General features: G+C 43.8%; 1 protein-coding gene across 7 annotated transcripts in view; it reads right to left on the reverse strand.

The window, feature by feature from the left end:
* Positions 1-16,972, reverse strand: part of scn8ab (sodium channel, voltage gated, type VIII, alpha subunit b) — a 90,727-nt gene that overhangs the window by 32,367 nt on the left and 41,388 nt on the right. For all 7 annotated transcript variants that reach the window (XM_035386892.1, XM_035386898.1, XM_035386896.1 and 4 more), the window contains 11 exons: positions 15,001-15,222; positions 14,753-14,816; positions 14,068-14,209; positions 12,396-12,602; positions 10,456-10,743; positions 9,377-9,694; positions 6,482-6,617; positions 3,449-3,687; positions 2,275-2,448; positions 1,632-1,988; positions 585-1,058 (listed from right to left, as the gene is read on the reverse strand). In XM_035386892.1, coding sequence (XP_035242783.1) covers positions 585-1,058; positions 1,632-1,988; positions 2,275-2,448; positions 3,449-3,687; positions 6,482-6,617; positions 9,377-9,694; positions 10,456-10,743; positions 12,396-12,602; positions 14,068-14,209; positions 14,753-14,816; positions 15,001-15,222 — 2,621 coding nt within the window. The remainder of the gene's footprint in view (positions 1-584; positions 1,059-1,631; positions 1,989-2,274; positions 2,449-3,448; positions 3,688-6,481; positions 6,618-9,376; positions 9,695-10,455; positions 10,744-12,395; positions 12,603-14,067; positions 14,210-14,752; positions 14,817-15,000; positions 15,223-16,972) is intronic.

Below are 16,972 nucleotides of genomic sequence, written 5' to 3' on the forward strand. Positions count from 1 at the left end.
GAACCGTTCCTTCCCAATCATTCTCAATGCAAAACTACACTAACCAAATTGTACAATCAAATTAAAGAATAATTTTGTTTAAAAAGGGTTATTCATTTCAAATAAAGTATTTATTTATTTATTGCTTTAAATATTTTAACCCAGGTCTGACTGCCACAATGTTAAAAATATTAGCAAGCAATGCCAGCTTTGCTGCTACTGCTTCTATTAAATGTCAGATTTGGTTTCTTCTACAGTGTGAAATAATTGGATTTTATGCGCCACACTGCCACAGAGATTTCCATGGGCTTCTCATGACTTTGCCCCACTCACGTCTTTACCCCACTCACGTCTTTGCCCCACTCACGACTTTGCCCCACTCACGACTTTGCCCCACTCACGACTTTGCCCCACTCACGTCTTTGCCCCACTCACGTCTTTGCCCCACTCACGACTTTGCCCCACTCACGACTTTGCCCCACTCACGACTTTGCCCCACTCACGTCTTTGCCCCACTCACGTCTTTGCCCCACTCACGACTTTGCCCCACTCACGACTTTGCCCCACTCACGACTTTGCCCCACTCACGACTTTGCCCCACTCACGTCTTTGCTGCCCTCCACGTCCGACTCGCTGCTGAAGTCCTCGGTGTTGAGGTTCTCGAAGTCGGACTCGCCCACGGCGATGGGCACGCGCACAGTCAGGTTGGGGTTGTGGATGAAGGACATGCGGTCCTCGTCGATCATGTACTTCCCCACGCTGCTGCCGATGCCGCTGGTAGTGCCGTTGCCGTTCTTCTGGTAGTCCAGCTCGCGGTTGATGTCCACGCCCGTGTGGTTGGCGATGCAGTTGAGCTTCTTGTCGTACATGTCGTCCAGCGGCTTCACCTCGTCCGTCTCCTTATCCTTCTTCAGCAGGGTCGCCGCGAGCACCCGAATGTTGATCTTCAGCCAGGCGATGCCCTTCTTGATGCGGATGACGGAGATCTGCAGGTTGTTCATCTCGCCGTCGTCATCCGTGGCCGCCAGGTTGTCTGCACTGAAGGAGCTCAGCAGCAAGGCAAGGAACAGGTTCAGTACCTGGAAGGACAAGAGAAAGTGTGAGGGTCACCTCTTTTGGCACTTGGTACTTAAATAAATTTTAACAGTGATTTTCTGATTATGACAGAATAGCTGGCGCTATAACAATGCAAGACTAAGGTAGGCCATTTCACACAAGTTGCTAAATCTTCAGCATGCTGGTAGTATAATTTCCCCCTCTTACAGTCACCCTTTCTGCCTTCACTGGGTGTTTCTAGAACACTGGAGAAAATTACAGTCAGCTTCCCATTTTATAGCAAGATAATGATATTAGACGATTGCCCAAACAATTTTAGAACTTATTTGTAACATATTTTGCATATTAGTTTTCTGTCAGTCACAGAACAATGTTCTAGCCATGTCAAAAACGTATTGGTAACATCCACTAATGATTATCATTTAGTCATGAAGCAACATCTTTGAAGATTTAATAATGGTCTAAGAATGTAGATTCCAAATGTATCTATTCAGATTTGTTCAACATTACTAACCTGCTTGATAAAAAAAACGCTACCTACAATTTCAAATATGTTTTGAACAGCAGACAAATGGGGGTGGGAACATGGTCCTCACCACAAGGTTTCCGATGACCATGACCATCATGAAGACGGTGAGACACATCGTCTGTCCTGCCACTTCCATGCAGTCCCACATGGTCTCGATCCACTCCCCACACAGCACCCGGAACACGATCAGGAAGGAGTGGAAGAAGTCGTTCATGTGCCAGCGCGGAAGCTCGCAGTCCTGGGCGATCTTGCACACGCAGTCCTTGTAGCTCTTGCCGAAGAGCTGCATGCCCACCACGGCAAAGATGAAGACGATGATGGCCAGCACCAGGGTCAGGTTTCCCAGGGCACCCACCGAGTTCCCAATGATCTTGATCAGCATGTTGAGGGTCGGCCAGGACTTGGCCAGCTTGAACACTCGCAGCTGTTGTCAGAAAAAAAGAGAAGGAAATGAAATAGGCTTCAGCCACAGCTGAAACCAAGGTAATTGCTAAACTATGTATTTCACACACTCAATTTTGGACTGGGGTGTTTTATGCAGGTGTTTTAATGAAATGTCCCTTTTTACCAACAGTTTTGTGTCATTGTAATGACATGTATGTTCACACACACACACACACACACACACACACAGTCTAATCAACGACAGAATGAATATACTGGGAAATGAGCCAGACAAACTGAGCCCTCAGAGGCGTTATGGACTTTACCAATCGGAAGGATCGCAGCACAGATAGCCCCTCCACATCAGCCAGGCCCAGCTCTACCAAACTCAGGCTCACAATGAAGCCGTCAAATATGTTCCAGCCCTCCTGGAAGTAGTAGTATGGATCCATAGCAACGAGTTTGGCAAACATCTCAGCCGTGAAGATCCCAGTGAACACCTGTAAGAACACAGAGTGGAGAGAAGAATTCAGCTAAACTGGTTCATTGAGAATATACCGGCTTATAATGCAAACAGCTTCCAGGTCATGTAGTAGAAGCAGACCTCCCTGAGGAGCTCAAAACCAGGGGTTCATTCAAATCAATTATTTTATTCGTCCTTCTCTCCTCGATTCTCGCATGACCCGGAAAACGATCGACGTCCGCCACCTTTAAGGACATTCCAACCCATGAAATGCTTTGCCTTGAAGGAGCTAATAGCAAGGAGCTAGGAGGGTCTTGAAGGATGCTTGAGCAAGGAAACACGAGTGAATCATTTGCAAAAGTATTTTTTTGGAACGTGTGATCCACATTTTAAAATCAAATTTAGCCACTAATTTTGATTGCATTGAGGCAAATAATGAATTGTAAACTTGTACACTTGTGAGTGTACATGCAAGCATGTGAGCAACAGAAAGACTGTGTGTGTGTGTGAGTGCATGTGAGTGTGTTTGTGTGAGTGCATGTGAGTGCATGTGTTTAACAGAATGTGTGTGTGTGTGTGTGTGTTTAAAGTTTTATTTGTCTTGTGTAACAAGTAGAAGTACTATTCTGTTGGAATTCTTACTAATGCTCTTATTCCATATATACATATGCAAAAAGATCACAATATATAAGTCTATCCTGCAAACACATGCATGGCCATGTGTGTAAAATATATGTACAGTGTATGTGAACAGAAGACTTGTCCTCCTGTTTTGCTCCTGGTCTACATATTGGGACCAATGGGTCTCACATACACTTACATGTAGGCATGTAGCTGATGATCTTATAACAAAGGACATGGCACCATGGGCTGGGTTTATCCATTTCAATTCAGCAAACTTCATTTGGTGATTTAAAAAATGCCTATCAATTCAGGAGCTGACCACCAGTCTGCACGAAACCGAGCACTATACCATAATTTACAAGCAGTCAGCCAGTCCTGGCAGAGGGAAGCTGGGAGACAGACAGGGTCCTTACCAGATTTCCGACGTACAGCACTTCCTCAAAGTCAGGCTCCATGGGGTAGTGCTCCATGGCCATGAAGACGGTGTTGAGGACAATGCAGATGGTTATGGCCAAGTCCACGAAGGGGTCCATCACTATCAGGTTGACGATCTCCTTGATCTTCAGCCACATAGGACAGCACTCCCAGATGAGGAAGGTGTTGGCGAACTTGTACCAGCATGGCGGGCACTTGCGCTGGGACTCCTCCAGTTCTGACCCATCCAAAACAAAAAGCCACAGGGGGTAGAGAGAAGAAGAGAGGCACCCACATCACAAAAGAATACTGCTGTATATTGTAAATCAACCAGTCGATCCTTATTTTGTAGAGCACTGTTCACAAAATACATGCCATCAAAAAGAGAATCAAAAACCCAGAGAAAAACCTTATGAGCCAACGTGGCAAAAACTTTAACATTTTTCTCTGACTGTGTAGTGTACAAAGCAACTGAACAGGACACCCAGAAAATGACGGCATGCCCTTCTATTTAAGAGGTGCAAATCAAATGCAAAAGATACTGTCACAGGAGTGTAGGCCAGGGCACAGTGCAATGGCTAGCTCTGAACATAATTTACAAAAATTCAGCCTATGCAGTGATCTAACGGGATTCCAGAATATGGTACAAAGTCCTTAAGGCTTGTGAGGCCACTGGAAGAGCGTTCTTCAACATCTTTAACATCAACTTTCATTGCACAAAATGGCAGACATTTTGGTCAACTGAACCCGTTGTTCAACTATGAAACATGAAGAAGGTGGAACTGACTGAAATATAACTAAGTTTGTTGTTCAAACTCCAGCCCAGGAGGACTGCACTGTCTGCTGGTTTTTAGTGTCTTCAGCACTTCATAATTTAAGACACTGATGAAGTAAAAGAATCTTAAAAAATTAGATAGGATACAGTACAGTGCCTAAAGCTTATGGACTGGTGCATTTAAATCAATACCTGTTAGTGCTATGCAAGTAGATACTGGAGAAATGCATCAATACCTGTTAGTGTTATACAAGTACATACTGGAGAAATGCCTTTGAATAAACAATGTGATAAATTTTCTTTCACTGGGTGAGACTTCAGGAATGTGACAATAGTTAACAAACTGATGATGTGTCGTTTTGTGGAATATCAGTCCTTCGATCTTTCCAGGAACTAGGGTAGATAAAATCTTGATTGAATGGAGAGAGATTGAAGGAGATAAGAGGAACAAGAAAGGATGGTTTATTTAGAGGATGAGGATGAATATGTGAAAAACATTTTTAAATTGGCTTTGAAAGTTTTCACTGATAGCTCTGCTGTTGAAGTTTACATCCCTAATTTACAAACTGCACTTTGTAAGAAATGGAAAGATATGTATACACAGTAGAATTATCTGCAATAATTCTAGGTTTGTGGATAGACCTTTGACCTGACCCGCTAATACTTTTTACCTGGAATTTAATGGGCTCTTCGAGACACTGTTATTAGTGGAAGCTTAACCAAGAATGGGCATGTCAGTGCATTTTTGTTGGGTTCCATGTTGGTATGGAAGAAAATGAAATTGAGGAAAAAAACGGCAAAATAAGTTTTAATGAGGGGTAAAGTTAAAGCGACCGTTTCTTTAGTGGGTGGAGAGGCAAGATCACACGTTAGAGCAGCTTTGATGGACAAATGCGGCAAGAACAGGGGGAGCATGACACAGCCGATGAAAATGTTTTTCCAGTCATTGGAATTTATTGTTGCTATGTGCTCTCCTTTACCAGGCATGTGAGAGGAAACAGATGAAGCATTGGGAAACATGCCTGCACTATGCTCACGACACACTGGCAAAATGCACTGTGCCCTTTTGCACTTGACGTCAATATAACATGTTTACCTTTGGCGTAAACATAAAAACGCTGAGGTTTCTATTGAAGTCTATGGGGATACCTAGAGTGGCAAGAATTGATGCCAAATGGCTCCGTCTGCGTCAGTATAGTGACGACGAGGGCTTCTGCCCAAGCATCAATACATGATGAGCTGGGAATGAGACCAGGTTGGGCGATACGTTGTAGCAGTATTACTCATAGGACTCTTCAGGCATTGACCTTGAGCACCACAGAAATCTGATCGATGCCGAAACTCTGGCTTGCCTTACAAGCAACCAAAGGGAGCATGTTGAGTCTGCTCCAGTCTATTGTCAAATTTGAACCAGTAAACATTAGCCTACCATAGCATTAGCCTAAACAACCAAACTATTCTTCAAAGACATCGAGACATAAGTGATGAACATCAATAACATGGCAGTCTCAGTTGTCATCCCAAAACGGAGCACCGCAACACGCACAAAATATAGGCTACAAAGTTGAACAGATTTGAACTCACCTGCATGTCTGCATCAGTAATATACAGTTGAAGATAGTTTTTTTCCTTTCATCTCTATATTCAGAGGTTTGAAGAACCAGCATATTTAACATCATGCCAGTCACTCCTGCTCTTAGCCCTCCGGTCCTAGCATTCATGGGTTTTTGTGACATTGTCCACATATTTTCGGTTTATCTGCATACTTGTGGCAGTAGAAATTACCCTTTTCCTTTATGTCTGCTAACTGTAGTTCCGTTCAGAACAAAGATGCAATGAGAGGAAAAAGACTCCAGGTTTTAGAATGTCTTTAGTTGGCATCTTTGAGATGCCAGAGTTTTCACAACACCCTTTTCCTGAGAGCTTTTCAAATCTCATCTCTCTGCAGCAGCTTGCATCCTAGCAAGTAAATACAGGGCCTAAACATATTGGCTTCTTTGAAGGGTAAACAGAGCATTGAATGATTGAATTCAAATATTTCATATTATGATGCGCTAGCCATCAAAGACTGCCACCTAACAAATTGGGTGCTTTGGAGGCCTCATCCCAATACAACACAGAAATTTCTTCACATTTTAGGTCATCTGCAGCTTATGGGCACCTTAAACATGTCAGCACACTTGTTATTACAGGAGGATTTAAGTGGGAAAAAAGTGTCAGGAAGAGGTTAAATATACAACAAATAATCAAATATTACCTTCCACTAAAGTGTTGGTGATGACACTCATTGCACTGTTGGCCCGGTCTTTGCGTCCAAAGGATGTGTTGAGCTGCTCCACAGACACCATCAGGGAGCCCGAATGCTTCTTCTTCACGTCAACATCTGTTGCTTGCTGTCCGGAAGCAAAATATCACACAGTCAAGACTGCGATCTGGAGTTCCCACATCCCCGAACCTCTTTTCCCCCATCCCCGAATCTCTGTTCTAACATAGCCAAACCTTTACTGACCCACAGAGGACCCAGTGCATGATGGGACAGCTGATGGGGACTACAGAAACATGAAGAATTCACAGAGCCCCCAGGCCCACAGAATTACTCCACTCATGTACACACTGAAAAGCAAGCCAACTAGCCACGTCAGAGGAACAATTGAAAATGCTTCATGAAACTGACGTTAATTTTAGCATTTTTGGAGAATATCTGAGTTCTTTCCTCATTCACACGTGTCACTTGACATCAACCGGGCATGTTTTTTTTAGGTTGGAGAGGCCTTTGCCCACCAAATGAAGCTCCAGTCACAGAGCAGCAGCAACAGGGAAAAAAACCAGTCTAGCATTGTCCCAGAGTTCAGACCTCAGCTAAATCAAGCCACTCCCATGGTGCTCACAGCACACAACATGCTCTCCTTAACCAAACCCTACAGGCTTGGATGCCTGACTTAAACAGGTTTCAATGCTTTTATGAAACCAATAAAAATCCTGAAGATCTCTGAACATCTTTAAGTAAACTACTTTACCGATATATAATCTTACGAAATTTTTTCCTTCTCAATACAGGTGAAAAATGTCAGGACTGAGAAAAGGTCAGAAATTGCGTATTTTACCCACATCTTAGCTACAAGTGACCCTCCCAATACAGAACAATCTCAAAATGTCCATGCATTCTGGATGATCAGGACTGAAAATGGGTGGGAGAGAGGACTCAGTAAAACCTGCATGCTTGGACATGCATCAATTGTTTGTAGGAAAGAAATTAAAGACACCATACACTTTGGCTGTTACCCATGCTAAGTTCAGTAGGACATGAGACAAGAGTTTAGACCAAGGACAAGATATCAAACTATCATGCTAACTGGGGAAAAATGCATTACTGGAATAGTTTAGTTTTTTCCGCGAGTAGTTAGGGAAAGATACAGTAAAAAGAATAAATGCCAGAATGACTGAATAACAGGTCTGGTCCTTAGCTAGCAAGTCATTGGAGAGGGAAAACAACACAACATGAAGAATGATAAGATTAAAAGCTCGCATATTAACTTACTTCAATTTGTTAGTTTTACAGAAAGACAAAACCCCATAGTGTTCAATCTCCCCATGCCTACCCCCCCTCCCCTCATGGAAAATCTTAACATTTTTTGCTCATCTGTTGCCATGAACCATGCCCTTTCCACTCTCCACACTGAAATGCTTTGGCAGCACACACATTCAAGAGACACCGAGGCAGACAAGAACATTGATGTGGTCTTCATTCATCATGAAATTCCCAACACTTCCTGTGTACCATGCCTACTGTCTTAGGATCACTCTGGAAGATTATTCTGCATGTTCTCCTGATTAATAAGCGTTCTTAGGGTGATTGTGCAAGTGAGAATACAACTATAGACAGTAGAGAAACACCTGCATTCGCAAAATGTGAAAATACTGAACATTTTGTGAGTGCTGCCTATTATTTGCTCTCTCATTTCACAGTAACTACAGTAAAATACAGTAAGACTGCCTCATATATTTTTTGCGTATGTATTATGTACGTAAACGTGCACATATTCTGTAAAAATGGCCTGCAGTCAATCCATATAGGTCCTTAAATTTGACTCACAAATAAATTTACATTACATTATTTACAAGCACTGTTTTCAATTGCGAGTCAAAGGTAAGGATAAATCAACACGATTTTTGTCAGAAACATAGCTACGTCTTAAATCCACAGAAACAGGACGTCCCCTTAAATTTGTTTGTTCTGTATGCAAACATTGTCATCAGCAGTTTGCCAAGTGTCAATCGTGACTGTTCTTCTTCTGCTAATTCAGAAAATTACTGCAAACGTTGTACACCCGCTGCATTCAATCAGCACTGACCTTCAGCCAGTAAGACCTCCGGCAGAAAGATCATAGGGAGATAAAGAACCGTGAAACAACTCTATGAGGAGCGGCGAGTCAAGAGAGGAATAAGTACAACGGTCGTCCCCTCACATCCGCTGTGCGGGATCTTGCCATTGAGAAGAAGACTGAGGTCCCTGTCCTTTAAAACAAGGAGAGCTTTGTGCCCACATACATTTGCCTCTTCAGTGGCACCGCACACCTTCATTTTTAATGATTCACTCAATTTTTATGATTTAGTGGAGCCCAAAATGCAAATCAGTGTTTCCTAATTTTTAAGTAATTGATATAAGTTCTATGTATTTAATGTATGGAAGAATTGCCTTAATATAATGAATTTCTACATTGTAATAAATAGTAGTTCAATTTAGGAATCTGTAAATGCGACTTCTATCATTTTATATTGTAATGTAATTTATGTAAATTGTCAATTCAGTTTCTTCTATGCCAATGACTTGAGGTCCCCCTGGAGAAAAATAAAGATATTCTATTCTATATACACTTGTTTATTCCCTGTTTTATTTTGCATGGGAAAATAAGTGGAAAACAGGATCGGGGAGGGCGGAGGGGTGGGGATTTGGGGCGGGGGGTGGGGGGGGCTGGGCTGCTTACGACTTGCAGAGACGAAGGAAGAAGAAGTAAAAAATAAAACATACCAGCGAACAAGAGTGCAAGAAGAGAGAGAAAGAAAAAGGGAAGAAGGCAGCTGCCATGCCTAGGAGGAATCTGATTATTGACTCCCTTACGCTGTCGTCGGAAGCTGCCTTATCTATTATCACCTCAGGCAGAAGGCGTCCGCCCGGCCCGGGTCCTATGAGCGACACCACGCCGTTGCAGTCCACGGTGCTGTTGCGCTTGCAGTGGGCGACCAGCGGGTTGATGCGGGACGAGCCCTGGCTGTAGCCGCTGTAGCTGTTGCGGCGGTAGGGGATGAAGAGGGAGCCGCGGCGGTCCTCGCTCTCCTCCACCGTGCTGTGCTCGTCGTCGGCGAACTCGTTCTCCGAGCCCACGTCCTTGGAGCGGCCCTTGAAGCTGAAGATGCTGCTCTTGCTGTTGTGGCGCGACATGAACGGGGAGCCGGGAATGCTGAGGAGGGACTGAGGGAGGGGGGCGTCCCAAAAAAAGGAGGGGTGGGAGAGAAAGATGAGTAGTGAGGGGAGGGGGGGAGACAAGTGAAAGAGCAGGGAGGGCGAAGGGAAAGGGAGAATGAGGAAGAGGGGGGCAGAAGGAAGGGAGGAGGACAGGAAAGGCAAAGATGAACAGAGGAAGAAGAAGATTAGAGAGAAGGTGGAGGAAGAAAAAGAGTGGGAGGAAACAGGGAGGAGAAAAGGCAGGAAGGATCATAAGGGTGGGAGTGAGAGAAAAGGAGAGGAGAGGGGCAGTAGGGTGGGGAAGAACGTGGTGCGAAAATGACCAACGAGAGGGGGGAGTAGGAGATGGAAAAGGTTTTGGGAGAAGATATGAACAGAAAGCAGATAAGACAAAGGAAGCGTGTGTGAGTATAGTAATGTACACCGCACAAAGGGAGTAACAGCAGTTTTCAACACTAAAAAGCATTAATAGTAATTATTTCCAGTCCAGAACCAGTTCAGTTTAGAACTGGCACTTAATGACACTAACAGGAATGCCCCATTAGATTAGGGGTAGTCAGCTCAGGTACTCAAAAGCACCTGCTGTTTTATTTTTTACGTTCCTTAAAATAAACAATAAGATAAGATGGTGGTTATTTTTAAAGGCTGCATATTAACTGCATTTGGGGACCATTAAGATAGACAGATACAGATGGATAATTAAATGACAGACAGACAGACAGTCAGACAGACAGACGGACAGACAGTCAGACAGACAAACTCTGTACCTGGTCCATGATGGATGTCTTCCTGCCCAGCCGGTTGTCAGGGAAACGGAAGCGGCTCCTCTTGCTGCCGTCGTCGGACTCGGACTTGACGAACTTCTCGCTGTCGCCCTTCTCCTCGCCGTGCAGCTGCTCCTTCTGCCGCCATTTTTTCTTGCGGTTGCGGCGCTCCTTGGCGCTCTTGGAGCTGAATTTGGAGACCTCAGAGGAGCTTCGGGACAGGTGGCCCCCACCGTCGTCCTCCACCGGGTCCTCTGACACCGTGCCGGCCGAGGTCGCCATGGCTGCCGCCTGAAAGGTAGGTTGGGGGGAGGGGGAGGGGGGGGGGGCAGATAGCTAAAGGTTTGTAACATAATATTCTTACTTTGAATATTTGCAAGTTGTATTGCATTTCCTTTTGCAGCTTACATCAGCATTGACATGAAGTGAGAGAGTCCTAGACTGTGTTTTACTGTGCATACTTGCATTATGCGTACTTGCAGGGCACCTCAGATAGTATCCCCCCAGTTTCCGCCCTGTTTTATCTCCAGGCTATGCTGGCTGAGCACTTTGAAGCTTCCTATGGCTGAGAACAGCCAAATAGCGAATTACACGACTGACAGTATATGCTGTATAGCTATGTAATTCTCTGTTTGGCTGTTCTCAGCCATAGGAAGCTTCAAAGTGCTCAGCCAACATAGCCTGGCGAAACAACAGGGCAGGAACTAGGGGGTTACTATCTGAGAGGCCCTCAAATGGGGGGCTATGTATAAAAAGTGCTGTAATTTCTACATGGTGAATCCAAAATGCATTAGTAGGTCTTTACTGTCAGAGGGGAGATTTTGAAATCAAAACACTCTGGGCCATATTTACTATAGATGCTAATGAGTCAAAAAGCATCTGTCCATATTTACTAAGGGGTTGCACCAGAGGTTTGCATAAAAGGAGAGAAAAGTCTCTAAAATGTGTGTGTTTGAGTTCATGCATATGCATATTTTAGGGTGTTCTGATGTTGGGCTGCAAAAATATGTGAGGAGAGAATGGAAATGTATGCATACGACCTGCCACAGCTGATTTATCATGGCGGGTGGCTGTTGCGGCAAAGGCGATTGTGTCTGTTTTTAATATCTGGGAAAAGCAGAACTGCTTAACTTATTCCCAACACAAGATCGGGATGGCGGCAGTTGCCACTGTCAAGGAGGAGACACCATCGTCGTGGTGTGTTTGCAAATGGACAGAGTCTTTCTAAATCCAATACCACTTTTTGCCATGCCAGAGGAGAATGTGAGAATAACCCACAGGCTCCCAAGTCATGCCATGGATGAGCCTGGAGATGATCTAGAGCAAACTACAAACTGAAGCCATGCCATCTCAGCAGTGACAAAGCTGCTTTCCACGCTGCGTTTCCTGGCTTCCGGGTCATTCCAGCACACAGTTGCCCCGTCAGCTGGCATTTCTCGGGCAACACTCACACATGCGCTGGTTCTGAAAGCCATGCCAACATCAGAACGTCCTAAAATACTTATGCATTAACCCAAGTACCCATGTACGTTTTAGGGATGCCTCCTTTTCTTTCATTTTACCAGCGCAAATCTCCAGCGCGGCACCTTGGTCAATATTGACAAAAGCTATTTATCTCGTTAGCATCTATGCAGGCCCCCAAATCCTTCGTAAATATAGCCCTATATCTTTCTTAAATAGAAAAATGTAACTTCAAGTCTCAGATATCAACATACATGTTATAAGATGTTATTAGTACTATTATTGGTATTATGTTTAATTAATATAGATATAAATGAATTAATCAATGAAAAATGTTTTAGTATGGCTTGTTGACATTGTTGTTACTATTAATGTGTACTTGTACATTGTATGTTAACATTTGTTTTGGTGATGTCATCAGCGAAGAGCACCCTGAATGCCAGAGACACAATAAGAGAAAGGTGAGGAGCTGAGCTAGGGACCTGAGCGTCCTCCTGCTGCTTCTTCAGCTGCTCCAGCATGGCCTTGAACTCGGCCTCCTTCTGCTCCGCCTCCTCCATGGTGGCCTGGTTCTGCTCCTCGTAGGCCATGGCCACCACAGCCAGGATCAGGTTCACCAGGTAGAAGGAGCCCACGAAGATCACCAGAACAAAGAAGATCATGTAGGTCTTCCCTGCAGCCCTCAGTGTCTGCGTAAGAAAGAGAAGTTTAAATAAAACAAATTTAAAAAATAAAACTGAAAAAAAGTTCACTGTATTTTGCCACAGCAGAATAGCTGACCAGTGATATGCACTGCTGAAGCAACTAAAGTGCAGTACAGGTTTTTTTTTTCAGCCAACACCAAAATTGGCTCATTAAACTGTTTTTGAAGAAGAAGAAGAAGAAGAAGAAGAAGAAGAAGAAAAAACCTATTAAATCACCAGTTAAGCAAAAATGTGGGTTGTGTCCAGTCCAGGACCTCAGGAGGATTCCTGTGACTTTGAGACAAGATGGCTGCCTGGGGCAGCAGTGTAGTATAATGGGTAAGGAGCTAGCAATGTAATGTACTGCCAGGCACTCACTTTGTGCAGTTGCACGCCTGCAGTTAAAATGAATGTGTGCGCCATGATGTGGAACATTTCCAAAAAAATGTATCTTCATAAAAGGCTTAACTATTGACTAATTAGACTGGTTACACCTACATACTGTATGTATCAGTATCAGGCCTAATATAAAAGTGGCTGTGATTAAGTGATTTGTGCATGACACTGAAAATTAAGAAGAAATGCAGAGACGATTCGGGGAAGATCTGTCCCACATGCACAGTCCCCTGGGGCTGGCCAGCACAGGCAGCACTGGCCCATATGCACAGTCCCCTGGGGCTGGCCAGCACAGTCAGCGCTGGCCCATATGCACAGTCCCCTGGAGCTGGCCAGCACAGTCAGCGCTGGCCCATATGCACAGTCCTCTGGGGCTGGCCAGCACAGTCAGCACTGGCCCATATGCACAGTCCCCTGGGGCTGGCCAGCACAGGCAGCACTGGCCCATATGCACAGTCCCCTGGGGCTGGCCAGCACAGTCAGCACTGGCCCATATGCACAGTCCCCTGGGGCTGGCCAGCACAGTCAGCACTGGCCCATATGCACAACCAGCACTGGCCCATATGCACAACCTATAGGTCAGTGCATTTAAGGAGCTACTCCTGAGAATTGTGCAAATTATGTTCTAATGAAGGAATCTTTTGAATAAGAGCTGTGAAAATCATCAAAAATATACAATTCATTTAAACAATTATCCATTAACTTCCAGGCATAAGCTAGATAAAGAAAATCACAATTTACAAAATTATGGCTTTATCAAGATCATGAGATATATTTAAGTGTAATGCAGAAGACCTTTTTCCTATAATCAATTAATGACACATTTGGTGGAATGGACCTGCTTGTTTTTAAAATTTTATTCTTCTCTGAACCTTGGCATTTGTTAGATATTTCTGGAAAGTTTTCTTTCTTCTATTTGTCCCCAACGCATTGGCTTTTTAAAATAGTTTTTGAATGTTTTTTTAAATTTTTTTATTTCACTCTTTGTAAAATGTCCATTATGACGCATTGTGTGACAGCTTGTTTATAGACGGTGCTACACAGCTATGAAAGATCAACTGACTGATGAACTCACAAGCTGGTAAAGGTTCTCCCAGAAGTCCTGAGTCATCAGCCTGAAGAGGGCCAGGAAAGCCCAGCCGAAGCTGTCGAAGCTGGTGTAGCCGTAGTTGGGGTTCCTCCCCGCCTTCATGCACATGTACCCCTCAGGGCATCGACTGGGGGGGCAGAGAGACACACCACCCAAAACATGACAGCAATGTTTCACAACATTGGAGGTGGCAACTGTGCAGCTGCATATTAGCGTACATTTATGGAAAAAAGTTACACTGCTAACCAAAATATAAAGATGGAACATTAGGGAACATTCCGGTTACATTTCCATTTAGTTGTGAAAAAAATGTTATTATGAGAATATCCACAAATAGAAACTTGTTTAGAAACTTAACTGTAAAATCCCCTGATGGTTTTAATGTACTCATGCAAGACATAATGGGGGATACATGACAAAAACATTTCTTACAAATACACAGTACACAGGTACGTGGCCCAAAAGAACTTTCCTGGTTAAAAGTTAACAAGAATGGTCTCCCACAGTTCAAATTATTTTTAACTGGAATAAAAAAAATGTGAAAATGTTCCTGCATTATTTCTTACAACTAAAGACAGCTAAACAATTGAAGAAAAAATAAGACATTCAAGGGACTTAGAGGAAAACAGTTAATTTACATGTACATTTAGGAAACAAAAATTGCACTTACCCAGAATCGGAGCTGTTCCCACATAGGAGAGCATCCAGTTGTCCCGGGACAAAGTAGAAATTGGCTGGAGAGGGTTGGCGGTGGAAGAAATGATAAATGCAGTGAGAATTCTTGTCCCACCGAGTGGAAGAAGCAACCTCCTTAAGTCTTGGATTCAATCAACATTTGGCCTTAATTTTGACTCACAATTAAATTACATTTTTAAATGAGATTTTAAAATTCAGCCATCACCAAAGTGAGATGCTCACTGTCATTCATGATGTACTCGCTCCAGTCGAACCCTTTGCTGCCGTTTGCCATGTAGGTTTCGGTGGAGTTTATGGGCCAGATGACACACTTTTGCCGCAGGTTGCCCATGAAGAGCTGCAGGCCAATCAGGGCAAAGACGCTGAGGCAGAAGACGGTGAGGATCATCACGTCCGACAGCTTCTTCACTGACTGGATCAGGGCGCCCACAATGGTCTTCAGGCCTGCAGGGCAGTGAGAGAGAGAGAGACAGAGACAGAGACAGAGAGAGGGAGACAGAGAGAGACAGAGAGAGGGAGACAGAGAGAGACAGAGAGAGGGAGATAGAGAGAGCCAGAGAAAGAGAGAGACAGACAGACAGAGACAGAGAGAGACATACACTGTTGCAACTGTCCTCAAATCACAAGGGGGTATCTTGGATCTCCATTCATTTCTGGAACGGGCATTTCGTTTAAAGTGAGTCCCCAGATGGAACTGTGTTTGTAGAAAGTAGACGGTGTCGCTCTACCATACCTGTCACCAGGATAGAGCTGAACCTGGGCTGACAAACTCCTGAGGAGCTGCTCACAGCCGTGAAGCCAAAGCATAAATGTGAATAAATTGCAATCAAATCTACCAAAACTGTGTACATTTTGTTTTTACCAAATTAATGTACATAAATTAGTAAGGGGGGGGGGGGGGGTGTTTCTTGGCAAAGATCCATTACGTGTTTTCCTTCCTCAGACGGTCCAGTGTTGAAAGGAGGTCTCAAAATGGAACATTCGAGGACTTTGCAGTATCTCTTAACATGAACAACACGTGAAAACTTACAAAGAGCTCATCACAGTTTTACTAAATTTGCAAAATTTTACTGGACGGTAAATCTGAATATTTGCACGGCACACATAAAAGAACGAAGAGTCATCCCACATGGATTCACAAGAATATGACACACTTTTTCACAGACTGAAAGTTTAAGGAATACAATAAAGGTGTATGTGTTAGCCATGTAAAACGAACAATGATAAAAAGATGTAAATATTTTGTACATCGTTGTAGTAGTACAATCACTACTGCAGTGTGTGCTTCAGACTGGGTGTGGCGGGGGGGGGGGGGGTGTCACTCAAGGAAACCATGTGAGAGCTCTACTAGAAACATTTACTACAAAATAAAAGACCTCAGAACAACAAGCTAAAGGACAGGCAGGAAAATGGAATCAGCATGCAAGCAATTTAAACTCCAAGGCTGAAGGTTTTATTTCATATCATCTCTATCCGGTTGGTCCATTAGTTTATGATTTTTACTTTTAAAAAAAACTTTTTGAAATTTTGCTGGGACCAACCTCGTGCTACATCCCCTTGCAAACCACTTCTTGGTAGCAGAAAATAATGAAGAGAACAGAACAGTTCGCGTTCAGGTCAGGCGCCCTCTTGTGGTGCACAGAAAACAGGGCAGATAAGTGGATGAGCCGAGCAAAAGGGCAGGAGGTTTCCTGGTTTTCGCGTCTGCTTCAGACCCAAAAGCAGCCACACGTTGGCCTCCGTTTTGATGACGCAAAAAACCGTCATAAACATGTGAATTTTGGCGTACCGCAGCCGTTTGAAATGGCGATTGTATCAAAGTTGCTTTTTCACACCTATTCTTTTAGCATTTGTATCGGGTAGACTCGGGACTGGGCAGAACGGTTGCGGGTGGTCTTTGTGGTGGTGTGGGTTGGCAGTCTGCAGTTCAGTGGCATTATAACAGTGTTATATTTGTATGAATTAACAGACAATTCACAGTATAACCGCATCAATTAAAGCCAGTACGCATTTTCAAAAAGCATTCATAACTAAGCTTTATGTCTAATTACGAGTTTGTTAGCCTAATTGACATGACAAATTTGAGTGCACCACAAATCGCCTCGCTCTCACATAAAACTTGCAAGCTCTCAGATTTGTCCTGCTAGCACACAAATATATTCTGCCCACAATCAAAACTTTGTCTGCACACGCA

The sequence above is a fragment of the Anguilla anguilla genome, chromosome 13 (assembly GCF_013347855.1).
Source record: "Anguilla anguilla isolate fAngAng1 chromosome 13, fAngAng1.pri, whole genome shotgun sequence".
Classification (NCBI taxonomy): Eukaryota; Metazoa; Chordata; class Actinopteri; order Anguilliformes; family Anguillidae; genus Anguilla; species Anguilla anguilla.